At 37.1% G+C, this 15,515-nt stretch overlaps 1 protein-coding gene across 1 annotated transcript in view; it reads left to right on the forward strand.

Moving 5' to 3' along the window:
• NPC1L1 (NPC1 like intracellular cholesterol transporter 1) overlaps positions 1-15,515 on the forward strand; it is a 243,697-nt gene that overhangs the window by 178,492 nt on the left and 49,690 nt on the right. The window contains exons 19-20 of the mRNA XM_044082234.1: positions 11,580-11,693; positions 15,133-15,295. Coding sequence (XP_043938169.1) covers positions 11,580-11,693; positions 15,133-15,295 — 277 coding nt within the window. The remainder of the gene's footprint in view (positions 1-11,579; positions 11,694-15,132; positions 15,296-15,515) is intronic.

The following is a 15,515-nucleotide window of genomic DNA, read 5'->3' on the forward strand; positions in this document are numbered from 1 at the left end:
TCATTGTCTTGCCCGTTTTTCAGTATTTCCTCTTCACTATCCATGATGGTTTCCAGTTACAGCACTTTCAATCTCTGTCTCAATGCTGCACTTGTTTGTTCTTCACCCTTATCTCCCTTCTGTGCCGAGCACTCCTTGCTGTCATCTGCAGTCACTGCTGCTTCCACCAGTATCTCCCTTTCACAGTCCTGGCTCACCCACCTCTTTAAATTCTGTAACAGAAAAATTACAGGAAACGCTTGCCATTCAAGAATGTCAGAATTCTTTATTTTCTAGAGGAAATCACTTTTCATAAGTATTTCTCAATATGCATCAACCTGCCCTTCTAAACCTTTTACTGCCTGGCTTGGAAAATCAAAGCTAGTGAAAAGCTTCTTTTGTATTGTGCAATCTCTAAACTCCCAAGATCATTCTGCATGTACCCTCCCTCTCTCTCTCTCTCTCTCTATATATATATATATATATATATATATATATATATATATATACATATATATGGGCCTGCATCCCTCCCAAAAGCTCCTAGATATACATCTCCTAATTACATTTCTCTCTCTCTCATTTACCCCAACTTTTTTGTCAGGCATGTTGCCCTTTAACTATGTGGACAAAATTAGTCTGGTGCAGTGATGGAGAGTGATAAAGCCCTGAGCAGAGCCCAGGTGATGCAACTCCAGTTAGTAACTCAGACACCTGGCAGTGCAAGCAGGGAGGATGGGTGTGGCCTATCCTGGCAGGAATGAGTGAAGGTGCCCAGAGGTACATGTGTGTTCTCAGAGCTCCCTCGAGGACACTGAAGGGAAATAACCATACTGTGCATCCTGTGGGTGGGCAGAGACAGCCTCCTGACATTAACCCCTTCAGAAAATGAGAGGCAGGGCAGCACTGATGCCCATTGTATGCTTCACCAATGAGTTGTTGCTGAAGTGGGCATAGGGGAGGTTGGGTCTAAGGAAGAAGAATTAAAAAAATGCCAAGAGGGGGGACTGATAATCAGCAGGAGCAAAGTGGAAGAAAAATATACACATTTGGATACAGCTATTCCTCTGTTTCCAGGCTCAGTGTCTCTATTACTCTGTTTCCAGGCTCAGTGTCTCTATGTCAGGTTGCAGTATATGGATATTTGCTTATGTCTGACTGTTAAGCTTGCGACTTCTGGTCTTTAAGAAACTTGGAAGGCAGAGAAATACACAACATTTTTTTCTATTTATGTTTAGTATTAGTTTTCCCAGTCTGGTATTAGCTTGTCCAGTAACAAAGTTACAAATAAAATTGAATAAGATGATACCTTACACATTAGATACAAGTCACCTAGGAGAAACAATATATTGACAGCATTGCTTAAATCTTTCTGAATAGGTTTTTCCAACCTATGAAATTTCTAGTATGGAATCATTGTACATTTTCAAGTTCTTTCAGATGATTAGTTAGAAAAATACAAAACACATGAAGGGACACATTTTACCCTGGGCATCTCCAGCTCACATGTATATGCCCATGATGAATACAGGCATGATATCCAATTACATTGTTAGCTTCAGATATAACGTGAAAGGCCCATTTCTTGGAATGAATTGCCCTTTAAGTTTTACCTACTAACAATGTACACCATCTATCCTTGGGAGAGCTACATCTGTTTGAAGGTAGATTTTCTGTAAACACAGAACCTGAAGCTGTACCTCACAGAATGGTTTTATATTGTTTTGGCTCTGTTGCAAGATTGCAATTGCACAAGATATATTTCATACATAATGGGTGTTTTCTGTTTTCCCTGATGTTGTGCAACTATGTAAGAGGGGTGGTGGGGATGAAGTCCCCCACATAGGGAGATGCAAAAAAACTAAAAACTGCTTATTGAACATCTTTATTAAATTATCACTTAAGAGATAGGAAAATATACATTAATAAAAAAGTAAACATACCATATTAACATGTTTCCAGTTAAAAACATTATACATCACATATGTTCGTTTTTATAACTATCAGTCCAACATTACATAAACCTCTCAATTCTTGACTTCTCAAACCTCTCTCCTCCTCCTGAACATTATAATACATGCATTTTCCCATAATTTCTATTTAATTTGATATAATTTGTTCCTTTCTTTTTCTAAAGATACTACTCCCAGTTCTTTTATCTCTGTTACAACATTCAGTACTCCAAATACAATTGGTTTGGACTTTGAATTCCATTTTATAGTAACTGCATTTTTGACAGCCACCAGAATTAAACTCAACAAGACCCTATGTCCAGAAAATTCAGATTCTGTGTCCCAGCTCATTACCCCATCTGATCATCCAATATTTCTGACAGAGTACACTGTCTGGAATTTTAAAAATCTGCCAACTCATTACACTCCCAAAATATGTGTTCCCAGTTACCTCTTTCTTCCCCATTACACCTCCAACATTTGACAGCTACCTGAGGAAAAATCCCAGCAAAAATCCTAAACCTTCTAGACTTTACTGCATACTTGGGACCCATACATATGTCATCACAGTGTTCCCTTGTAACTTGCTTATCCAATCTGTCTTCCCAAACTTTTCTAACCTCCTCTAATTGATTCTTATGGTTATTGTGCAATGTCTTATATGCCCTTCTAATTACCCCCTTTTTAACAGCAGCTTTTGTTCCAGATTCACCTAAAAACTCTACCAGATCAGGTATTTTACTTAGAATCCCCCTATTCCCTTCTCTGTGCCTATAGATTAATATCAATCTCTGGTAGGAAATACAGTCTAGTCTGCAGATCAAATGTCTTCTTGCCCTCTTCCCATTCAGTTACCTTTTCCTCTCCATGTATTAAATCGCAATACTTGGGTTCCTTGGCCAGTTTTCTCCAGTAAAGTACAGCCCTCTCTTGCTTACTCTCTGCATCCCTACTTGCAGTAATCCTGTCAGCAAAATCCCCTTTTTCTATTCTCATGTTGGTTTAGCTCTTAGAATATTTTCTACTACTTTGTGAATATAATATTCAGTGTGGCTATTATTATTCTCTTTAAGCATCTACATCCAAAATCCCACTCTCTCCTTATTTCTTGAATCCCACCCCTCAATTCATTATCATCCCTTTCCACTTTAATTATAACCTTCTGCTTGTGTTATGTGTATGAACCTCAACTGTGTAGCTGTAAAATATCCCTTCAAATCATGTCATCCTAAACGAACTTATCCAGCTTAACTCTTGCCCTTTTCCCCTTCCAGATAAATTCCTTCAACTCTTTATTATTGTCCACAACTTCTCCTCCAGTCGATACAAATATGCCTAATTTGTATACAAAGGACTGAAAACATTTCACTGCTTGTATCTTAGTATCCAAATCTATAAACAAGAGTTTCCAGTTTCTCAGTTTTATATTATCTTTTTAGTCTTTTCCCACATATCCTTAGCTGCCAGACCAGAAGCCTTTTTAATCAATACTCCTAAACACTTAATCTTGTTGTGTCCCCATAAATATGGGTACTGAACAAATTCATGTGTTGGTAGGCAATTTATAGCTACAACCTTTGTTTTATCTTTATTAATTTTATATCCTGAAAAGAATAGAAACAGTCTCAAAATGTTCCACAACACTAATATGTCATGGATGTATCAGGTACAAAATAGTATCCTCTGCAAGTATATCTAAGTTTTCTCGATTACCATACCATAACAATTATATCCTTGAATTTTTGAGTTCCTTATTTTCTTTACCAATTGCTCTAAATATAACACAAATAAAGGGGAAAGAGGACACTCCTGCCTGGTCCCTCTACCAGACACAACTTATCAGACAGTAATCTTCCCACTTAATTTTTGCCTTAGGTACTTCATAAATCTTCCTAATTAACCTTATTATTGTATTAAGGAATGCACATAATTCCTTTGCCCTACCCATAAAATACCAGTTTACTCTGTTGAATGCTTTTTCTGCATAAAGACCCATTAGCAGCAGCAGTATCATCTGATTTTCACCTCCCCTCTGGATTGTCATTGTTCTACTAATGTTGTCAGATGTTTGCCCACACACATACACAACCACACTGATCCATATCTATCAATTATGGCAACAGCTTTGCTATTTTTTTAGTTAGTATAGACATAAACACTTTATAATCATGGTTTAAAATTGAAATGAGTCTATATGAAGCTGTGGCTGATGGGTCTTTACTTATTACAGCCACCACAGCTTTCTTGCAAGATGTTTGTGCTTTTTGTCCTTTTAAAATACTGTTGAACAAAACCTTACAGATCTTTAGCACTGTCTTCCCTCCTAACTTACAAGCTTCAACAGGAATACCTCCATCTATTCCTGGAGATTTGCCTGCAGATTGATTATACATCAGTGTTTTTATCTTATCTCCTGTTTTGGCTGTTAATTGTAGAACCTCGTTAACCTCTAACCTTGGAATAATTAAACATAAATATTTATGTGTGTGCTCTTTCTTGATTTACATATTTCTGTTTTATACTAATTTTCATAAAATATTTCTACAGGATATCTAATTATTTTTCTTGTACTAGGTTCCCTAAGTTTGGTGATAACCCTTTCCACTTTCTGTTGCCTAAGTTGTTGCGCTAAATGTTTTTGTGCTCTGGAGTTATCAAAAAATAGTTGCTTAACTAACTCAGGCATATTATCCAGATACTCTTATTTTCTCTTTAACCTTTTGCAGTTGTGACTCTTCTTGTTCTCCAAGATACCCCTTCCTCTGCTGTATTTTGGCCTTTGCCAACCCATCTGAACAAATTGTATCACTTCTTATCAATATAGCTTTTATTTCTACCCTATTTTAGACTCCATGTTCATTTTATTCCACTCACTAGCAATAACATCTGAAGAAATTTCTATCTTCCCTAATACTTCTTGAATAATTTCCACTACCCATTCCTTAAATTCTCGCTTTTTCACACATAGGTGGGAAAACACCAGTGTCTCAATTTTACTTCCCCACCAATTTTATCTGTTTTTACTGGTGCATGATCTGAAATAGTTATTGGATTTGTGTCAGAGCTATTTATTAAATGCACAGATTCATATGAAATATAATTTCTATCTAGTCTAGCCCAATTATTATACAGTAGAGAATACGTAAATTCCCTCAGAGTTCCTACTACTGAAGTCATGATTTCCATACCAAATATTTTCATAAATTTCTTCAGAAATCTCCCCTCTTTTGTTATATTTTCCCATTTTGGTCCCCAGATCCATCCTCGCTGTTGCAAGTTCCAGTCCCCACCTATAGGTAGTAGTCCCTGCTGAAAAGTTATTTATCCCTAAAATCTCTTAAGCCCCATAATAGCAGTTTCTGGTGGAATATAAATACTTGCCAGTGTAATTCTCTTCCATTGCCAATAGCCACTACTACCACAAATCTATCATTATCTTTTTTCCCTTTTCTGTCAATATTAGGGTTTCTCTAGCAATTACTATAATTACTCCCATTTTCCTTTGCCCCTGATATTCTGCTGAGTATCTGTCCTGAAATATTTAATCAAATTCACTTGCTCATTTCTTTTCAAATGTTTCCTGCAGTATTGCAATCTGCATATTGCTTTTCTTAATATAATTCATTACACTTTCCTTTTTGTCTATACCTGTAAGACTATTTACTTTTCACGATAATACAGATAGTGTAGCCATTATGATGAGGTTATTGATCCCAGCCATAGCTCACAAGCTGTAAGTGAAAGAAATCTGAACAGAGCCAAAAATAATGGGGGGGGGGGGACAAAGGCCCAAAAATAGGGACATATTTTAAATATTGCTCATATAAACTTATAAAGTTGCTAGAATAACAGGGTTTGTGTTAGCATGTATTTCCTGAAGGGTATGAAGTCTGAAACTCAAAGGTCCAGCATTATTTAATGACTTAAATCCTCAGTAATTTTTGAGAAAACCAGATTTTATGATGTAGAGACGAAAAATATGAGATAAAAATCTGGACATTATGCAAAAATCTGTACAGTTGAGAGGTATGATCCCAACTAGCATACATGACAGGTTTTTTGAAATTGTATTTTAAACTTTTGTGTTACATACACACTAATGTTTGGCAGGTTGATGTTTTATACAGATTTCTTGTACTCTATTTGAACCTATATCACATTTTTCAAGACTTTTTTTTTTTTAGTCAAAACCCTCAAACAAAACCCAAGTATGTTTTCAGAACACCACATAATCTATTAACTTATAACAAACAGACCAAACTATGCACACCATAAAAATGATCATATGATCATGAGATTAGTAGGCTATCAACCCGGAGGTCATTTTAAGCCTAGCCATTTCATCACAATATACCATAAATATGCTAGTCAATACTCAAGATTGCATTTAGTGATGACTGCCTGTGTCCAGTAGGGTTGTGGGATCTACGCCTGGTAAGAATTTATGGTGTCCTATCCACTTATCCAGGTTCAGTGTCATAGAGGTGTTCCCCCAGCATGTCCTATTTAAGTCGCAGGCCATATTTAGGTCCCTGGGACAGGTAGCCCTAGTCCCATTTGATTTATGGATATGCAACAAGTTCATTAGGTCTGGGTTTCAGATTGCTATGTAGGTCAGGCACAAGTCTCCCCCAAGAAGTCTATATGATATGGAGTATAGTGACAGGCATGTGCTGGAGCCCCTTGATCTTCTTTGTTAGAAACCTCTGAGATCTCTCTAAATGCTGCAGGTGCTTAGTATGGTACATGACAAACAGAGTGCTATACTTAATTATGGGCCAGATAAGTGGCAAGTATAGGGGGTTGTAACTTTTTTGCTCTCAAGGTGATGCCTTTACTAATCAAGTGTGCTACATAGAAAGCTTTCATTACTACTGTAGACACGAGGGTCAAAGTTAAGCTCACAGTCCAACTTGTGATCCCAGGTCCCTTACCACTTCATGGGTACTTAGGGTATTCTTGCTGATTTGACAGTGTGAGGGGACATTGTGCTGAAGGGAATGTTAATGCATTTTTTCACATTATGTTTGAGACAGTGACTAATACACCAGTCATTGGTCAGCATGAGACCCTCCTGGAGTATACTGGCATCATTTGGGGATTCAATGATTGCACCTAGTTTTCAGTTGTCTAAAAACTTGGTCAGCCACAGCCCCTTAGTTTTGATCTGAACTTCTGAAGTATATACCAAATTGTAGGGGGCCCAGCACTGACCCCTGTGGCAACCCACTGGTAACAGGTCTGCTGGTTGATATGGAGTCACCCACTTTGATAGTGTGTCCAATTTGTAAGCCATTTGGCAACCGATTTTAGAATGGAGGGCTTTATATTCAGTTTGCTAAGTTTATCAGTAATGCCTGAATATGGGATTATGTCAAAAGCCTTTGCCAGGTCGAGGTATGCTGCATGCACAAGTCTTGCCCTCATCAATGGCCTTGGTCACATTTTCAAAGAAATCCACCAGATTTAACAATCAGGGTCTGCCAAGGGAAATGCACAATTTAAAGGTATTGAAATGTATCCCTCAAGATAGGAACAATTCCACAGCTATAGCAACAGTCATTACCTAACGTAAAATTAAGTTTAGTCATGCTAAAGTGCAAGTTACAGCCTGTGCTTCCATGTACACTGATTGGTAGATTTTTTTCTTATCCCTTTTCCCATCCTAGTTGTGAAAAACAGCTTCTATGCTTTTAGAAAACATTAACTTTTATCCTAAGTAAACATGCACTGGCTATCTTTAAAACTAAATTATCTAATGCTCTATTAAATGCATTAAAGTATTAAGGCTGCTACGGAAGCATTTACTTAAAATAATTTCCAACTTTATTTTTCACTTAATTGCTTGCCTTTGTACATTAAAATTTTTCATTTCCCTCAGCAGAGAATTTCTAAACTTTCAAGATGAATTGCTTGCCCCTGCAGAAGGCTCATCTCCATGGAAACAAAGTCAGCAATGACAGAGAGAAAAAAACAACTCTGTAGATGCATGAAGTATTTTTTTGTCAACTTCCCTCAGCACAAAACAGGATGTACAACTACTTTTAGCTGCAGACTTCTTGACTCCCACTGGACATTTACTAATGCAAGAAAAAAAAAAACTAAGATAATTGCATATGCAGGAGACTTAGCATTTCTCATGGCTTTCATCATTTTATTTTATTTTTCAAGCCTACTTACTTACAAAAACAGCTGCTTATAGATTAAGCCAAGGGCGTTAATCCAGCCAATAACATTTACAAAAATAAGAGAAAGCATCTCAACTCTACTTATAATCAGTGCACTTTTACATCCCACCCCAACCCACCCTAGCAGCCCAAGGTGACTGCCTGTTAACTTAAACTTGCTTTTGTTCTGCCTTTCTTCTCCTATTACATTGTAAAACTTGCATTTCTTACAACTAAAAAGAAGTACGTGTTTACTTTAATATCTTTAGCACATACAGCAATCAGTGAAAATACTCCCCCACCCCCACATTTAAAACACCTCTTACTACATACTACACAAAACTGACTTACTATATAACATGCTATTTATATCATGAAATGTTTTATACAAGTACTATTAAGAACAAAAATGGTTTTACCTAGTTACTTTTTCCTTTAGTATCCTTCTAAACAGTAAAGACAACGTGGGGCATATGCTTTACAGTTCAAGTTTAACAAAGTCAAAAGTCCAGTCTTTCTCATCCACTTTTTTTCCTGCAAAAGTTATTAATGTGATTGATGCTTTATAATCTGACATTTATTCACTAATTCCAGTGTTGTGGGTCTTCTTACTATTCATCTTCATCTCACAATACCAGACTTTGGTTAAATTTCAAGGTAGTCCTGATTCTTCTAGACAACTACTGTGCTTTTTTGTGTCTGTCAAGCATTTTCCTGTTGAATATTAGAAAAGGTTTCATTGGCAAAGTCTATGAGCTTTATTGTCAGAAGAATGAGAATCAGTGTCCCCTTCTGTTTGAGAGGTTGAAATGAAGAGAAGGCTGGCTGAATGTGAGACTTCTTAAGAGCTACTTCAGCCAGCCTTTTCTTCATTTCAACTTCTGATTTTTACAGTTTTATCAGTTCATCTGAAATACTAATTAAGACTTCTTTTATTATTTGAGTTGGTAAGCTCCTTCAAACATTATCACATCTGAGTGCACTCGATTTATTTTTCCTGTGAACTACTAGAAGTCATCTCTTGTACAAAACCTGAAGTTTAAACTGCTTTTTTGCTGAACAGCTACAGGATTCTTTCCAGTGTTTTCTCTTCACTTTTTCTAGTTGGTTTTCTTTCATGTTTTCTAAATGTCTTTGCTGGCATTATAGACTGTGTACTTACTAGCCATTACATAAAATTTACTGAAGCAGGCAGAATTACAAGCTATTTCTCAGTTTCTTTTTTTCAAACTGTGAGAGCTGAAATTAAGCTGTTGATCAGTGTGCAACTATCCTGGAAGTCAAAACTAAAAACTATTTTATTGATTTTTCCCAAATGTTTTCAGGTATAGATTCAGGGAGTTTGCTCTGCATGGCATATTTGCTGGCAAGACTAAAGTTGGGTTTTCATTGAGGATCCCCCATTTCTCTTAGGCCCAGTTTTCTAGAACTTTACGACACTAGCTACTGCATGACAAAACTAACAGCTATAAGAACAGTGGGGCATACCTGCCTCAAGCACAAACTTGTAGAGGGCTCCAGAAAGGTTGACATTACAATGATGACAGCATAAGACTGTACACTATCAAAATGTTTCTTTCTTTAAAAGGTGCAAGTTATTAGGTTACTGCATAATGACTCATTGCTAACTTAAAAAAGGGTGACTGCACCAGAGCTCTGACAAAACTTACCTTAACTACAGGTCGTTACTAATACATTTCATTTATTTAAAAAGTACATTTTGAACAGTGATATTTTATTGTTAAAGTAAGGCATCAACACTGATTTCTTTGGATACCATATTAGGTACTAAGAGATGTATTAAAAGAAATTAAAACTTTTGCCTCTCAGATGCTGATCTAGAGTAATTGTCTAGAATGACAATACTTATACTGTCTTGCAACTCTCATGTCCCTTCTTGACCTTTTACTCAAACTCTTAGGAAGTTTGGTAACTATGTGACCCTGCTGGTCATAAGGAAGTACCCTATATTTATTCTCTCCTAATTTTTTAAAGAATCTAAACCACTTCATAGTATATTCTGCCCTGTCTTATGCCTCTATCTTTAAAAGTGTTGAGGCCAATCACCTGTTCTTCACTTATGTATAGTCTTTGATCATCCGTACACTGAATTGTCATTTGCCAATCTGAACACACCTGTTTATACCATGCACCTGGGTGTATAGTATTTCCCCACTAGCTCTCGTGTCTGGTCACCATTGTCATTACCTCCATGCATACCTCTCAACTTGCAAGCTTTGAAAATAGGAACATCCAGCTAAACATCTAGACATCTAATTAGCATAACATTTGAATAACTCAACCCACTTCCAGTAGGATTGTGAGATACTTTTCAGAAACGTGCTTAAAAATAGTGTGTATAAAATGATGGAAAAATATAAGCACATTATCAAAGAGACTATGTAAAATCTGTAGACTAATGAACTGCATTAAAAATTATACCACACAAGGTCATTTACTTTTGCTTCAGAAAAAGGCAGATGCAAGATGTGTGTCCTCTTCATTTAAATTATTGTCACTAATATGTTGGCCATGTAGTATGTTTTTCTGAGCATCAGACAGCTTCAAAATCACGTGATTGAGAGGGGAGTCAGAAAAGTGAGTGAAGGGGTAAATCAAGCCTTGAAAATAGAGACATCATGTGCAAGGGTAAATCAGGTGTGAAAATCTGAACATTCCTCCAAAATAAGGCAGTTGAGAAGTCTGTCTCCATTTTCCTCATTTGTCTTCTGTCACCTTGCTTCCCTCCACAGGGAAATTCCTCACTATGCTTCATGGTCTTGGTAGCACTTCTTACAGTGAGTGGAACTCTGGTTGATATATCACTGAATGGAAGTCAATTATGCGTGATGTTACATGCACCTTAAAGTCAGAGAGTTAATGATATATATTCAAATACCCATTCATAAAATTCATAGAAATGATTACCATTTATTGGTGCATTTATTATAAGCTACACATTTTATGTGGTTGTGGACTTGCAAGTTTTGATTTAATTTTGTAATTACTTGTGACACAAAACTCTAAGTAAACATTCGTGGGAGCATGCCATGTTGAAGGCAGTTTTGGTGAACTCAAAACAAAAGCAGTTTGTCAAAACCACTTTTGTCGACAGTGAAGATTTCCTTTTTCTCCACTGATGTGTGACCTAGGAGTTGGTATATATATATATATATATATATATATATATATAATTCCATGGGGGTGGGGGTATTCCCCCACATGGGAGTGTGCAGGGAAGTCTCCCTCACAAAAATGTCTTTAAATGCTTGCTGAAGATAGTTCCACAAACTGTTTTTTTTTTTTTTTTTAAACTGCCTTCAGTGAATCAACATAAAGCCACATTCAAGTATGTCTTACTGTTTTGGTAAAAGTTATATAAAATTTCTGTATGTGTGTGTGTGTAATATTATATATATATATATATATATATATATATATATATATATATATATTTTTTTTACTTTATTTTTTTTTTCAGGCAGTTGGAATTTCTGTGGAATTTGTTTCACACATGACCCGTTCCTTCGCTCTCAGCATCAAAGACAACAAAGTTGAAAGGGCCAAAGAGGCAACAGCTAACATGGGCAGTGCGGTAAGTGATGCATAAACTCTATGTGATGTATAAACAAGGGGTATATGATACTTTATTTTATTTATTTATTTGTTTTATTTTACATTTGTTGACCGGGCTAGTCTAGCTGAATACATGTCCATTTTCAGTAGAGGCCCAGGGAGAAAAGCTCCAAAAGTAACATAAAAGGCAAATACAGATCAACAAATACATAAAATACAGTTATAGCAGATCAAATTCTAAAATTATACAAGCATATGCAAGTCATGACAGGACGTACTAAAAATTGCCATAAAAGTAATAGAAGTATATACATATTTTTTTTTTACCATATATACATGTGGTGTAGTCAGTGGTGATAACATAGGAAGTAGGCTTCAAATAGGTGGCGTACAGGAGATGGTCTAATATGCTGAATATATTAAAGTTTATTTGTGAAAAATATTTTACTGATTTAGGAGTAAATAAAGAGAGTAGGAGTAAGAAACAAAAACAAAACAAAAAGAAAAATAATACTTAAACAGATGGCATACAAAAGCCTTTTTTTATACCTGCCTGTGCAGGTGCAGCACTGTCACATCCTTTTCACTTGCTAGGGACAGCAGACTGTACTATATTGGCAGGCACTTGCCCCTGTCCCAGTTGTATTCCATGAACAGTAGGAAAAGTATTGGGACTACATCATTAAACCAACAGCCCCCTTCCTACTGAGCACCTGCATCTTTACATCACATACAGTTTAAGAACTCAGCAAGGACTTACCATTCTAAGCTCAAGGTGGCCTTTAAAACATTTCAGAACACTTTTAATTTAAGTCCCATCAGCTGTCCTGCCACCCCAGGATTACGCGTGTCACTGAGCTAGTGTTTCTCCCTAGTTTCCTTGACTTATGCTTTCTGTTCAGTCTCACATCAGCTCCACAGTTTTGGCCTGCACTAAAACAGCAGGAGGGGTATGCAGTACTGCACACCTGTTGAGTTTAATGAAGCACAGGACATTCTGCCCTAGATTTTGAAGTCTGCTGTATCCCTTAAACATAGCAAAGAGATATGCTGCACCCCCCCACGCCACAACATACGCTCTAGTCTGTGTTCATACTTCTTTTTGTCCTTGTGGGCACTGCTAACAATATGCACTTACCAAATGATCCTCACAGTCCCAAAAAATGCCACACAGAGTAATGCAGGTGTACTGAAAGAGGAGGCTGCCAAAGGCCAGATGAGACTTCTTTTTGCATATCTAGTCTAATATTCTTAATACTTTGTGTATAAAAATGCCAAAAATGTTGTACAAAGCTAATCACATAATAAACATTGTAATATGGCAAAATGTGACAGGCTAGAACATACAATCTGCTTAAGATCCCATTTAGCAGTTCTTTGTTTACGCGAAGTAGGCTGACATCATTGTTTGAATGAGATGCTTAACTTCTTTGCCATCTGATTAACTGCCATACACATTTTAAGTGTCCTGAATGGCCTGATCAAAACCTCACAGAACCTGTCAGATTTCCCTGTTTTAATTCCTCTTTCAAAACTGCTAGAGATGCAGACACTGACATGAACCTGCACCACCCCCAAGCATACACACAGGTGGCAGAGCAGGAAGTTGGGCAACTCATCTTTTTGGAAACTGGCAGAGCAGGAATTTGGGCAACTCATCTTTCTGGAAACTAACAGTTTCTAGAAGTATGTATACAAGTATGCCTCTTCACCATTTAGTGCAATCCTCTTGTCCTGATACACAAGAGTGCAACACACACAGAGTTCAAGTCCTGTGTCACCAACTCTATGCTCCTATTTTTAATCCTGAATCACACTTTCCCTTGGCTGGGACAGATCACGGACAAAAATTCATATCCTCTTTTTTCCACAAGGGATATTCTAAATGCCTTACACTCTGCTTCCTTAGTCAAATTGTAGTAACCCACACTAAGCGCTGCTTCCTTAGTCACAGTTCAGTACTCCACATTAAGTACTGCTTCCTTAGTATAATGTCAGTACCCCACATTAAGTACTGCTTCCTTAGTATAATTTCAGTAACCCACATTAAGTACTGCTTCCTTAGTATAATTTCAGTACCCCACATTAAGTACTGCTTCCTTAGTATAATTTTAGTAACCCACATTAAGCACTGCTTCCTTAGTCAGATTTCAGCATCTCAAACTAAGCACTGATTCCTTAGTCAGACATCGGTAACTCACACTAAGCACTACATAAATCAGTAACACTGGACTGTGAGCTGCCCACTTGTCTTAAACCTGTATGCCCCAGAGTCTGTTACACATTTCTAAATGACTGGCAGACAGCAGAGTTTAACCCCAGGTAGCCAAGTGCAAAACTTCATATAGTCCTGTACCCCCCTCCCAAAAAATGTGTTGAAAGGATATTTATGCCAGGATGTTGGCCACTACTTTTCATGCTATACTAATGAGTTGTAGTAAATCTACAGAAAGGAAGAAATGATAGAGTTGCTCTTGAGGTAACTCTAAGATGGGCATTTATTCTGTGTACTGTCTGCACTATAGTTTTAATTAATACCAAAGCTGCTGGGTAACCATATGACAGATGTGCACTCTTGCATGGGTTGACAACATTGGGTACAAAATACAGTACACATCACTAGAGAAAGAATGACTTGGTAAAAATATTCCTGAACTATGTGCATGATTGATGGGTTCTAATCTGTGCTACTAGGTTTGATTTTTTTATTTTTTTAACATTTTGTTGACCGAGAAAGTCCTTCTAGGTTCCACAGATCCTGTTTTCAGCAGAGGCCCGGGGAGAAATGCTCCAGAATTTTAATTTGTAAGAAAGCCTACAGTGCATTACTAAGTTCAGTTTAGTTGTTTGCAACAGAGTTTGTTTTTTTTTTTTAACAAGGGAAGCCCACTAGGTACAAACTCTTCTTTTCTCAGGAGAGCCTGAAGCACTATTCTGGCTGAAGTTATATAGTGTACACATAGAAAATGAGGGACGCAAACCCATAAATACAAGATAAAGCTCATTAACTGCTCATAACTCAACTCTTTGTTTTATACTTTCTGGCTGCTACATCACTGAGACAAACACTACCTGTTCAGAGGCCCGACTGTCCTCCCTTACCCGAAAACCATTTTAGCTTCCTTAAAGATTCACTTCTTAAACAGCAGTTTTTGAGTTCTGGTCTTCCACTCTCCCTTCCCATAAGCTGCAGTTGCAGGCATACCACAGATTAGGCCTCATTGTTACATGGCAATGTATTGGTGTATGGGCAAAAAACAGTGAACTGTGGCCATAAAGGGCAGAGCTAACATATATAATGTGTTTACAAATTTTCCTACTAACATTTTCAAACTCTGTTGGAAGTGTCTAGGTTCTTCTTTTTGGTGAGGCTATTGTAGTGACAATTATTATTGCTATAAACTGCAACATAAATCTCATTGTTTTAAGTATGTATTCATTTCTTTTCTCCAATGTAGGTCTTTGCTGGTGTTGCCATGACAAATCTCCCAGGAATCATTGTGCTTGCCTTTGCAAAAGCCCAGCTCATCCAGGTTTTCTTTTTCCGCATGAACCTGATCATCACCCTGCTTGGAGTAGCCCACGGTCTTATCTTCCTGCCTGTGCTTCTCAGCTACTGTGGTAAGAAACAACTTTGATTGCATGCTACCTTCCTACTTCTATTCTTTTTCAGTCAGTGGATAGTCAAAGATTTGTCTATCAATGTTGTTTAACCCATTACAGCTGACTGACACCTCCAGGTGTTTCTGCAGTTACATCCTACTGACTCTTCTAGGAGTCAAATATTGCTTGTTCATATTTGCATTAATTCCAAAATTATGCTAGCTACAAAGTACTAAAA

This window comes from Protopterus annectens, chromosome 9.part0 (genome assembly GCF_019279795.1).
Source record: "Protopterus annectens isolate FY-2018-M chromosome 9.part0, PAN1.0, whole genome shotgun sequence".
NCBI classification, from domain to species: domain Eukaryota; kingdom Metazoa; phylum Chordata; order Ceratodontiformes; family Protopteridae; genus Protopterus; species Protopterus annectens.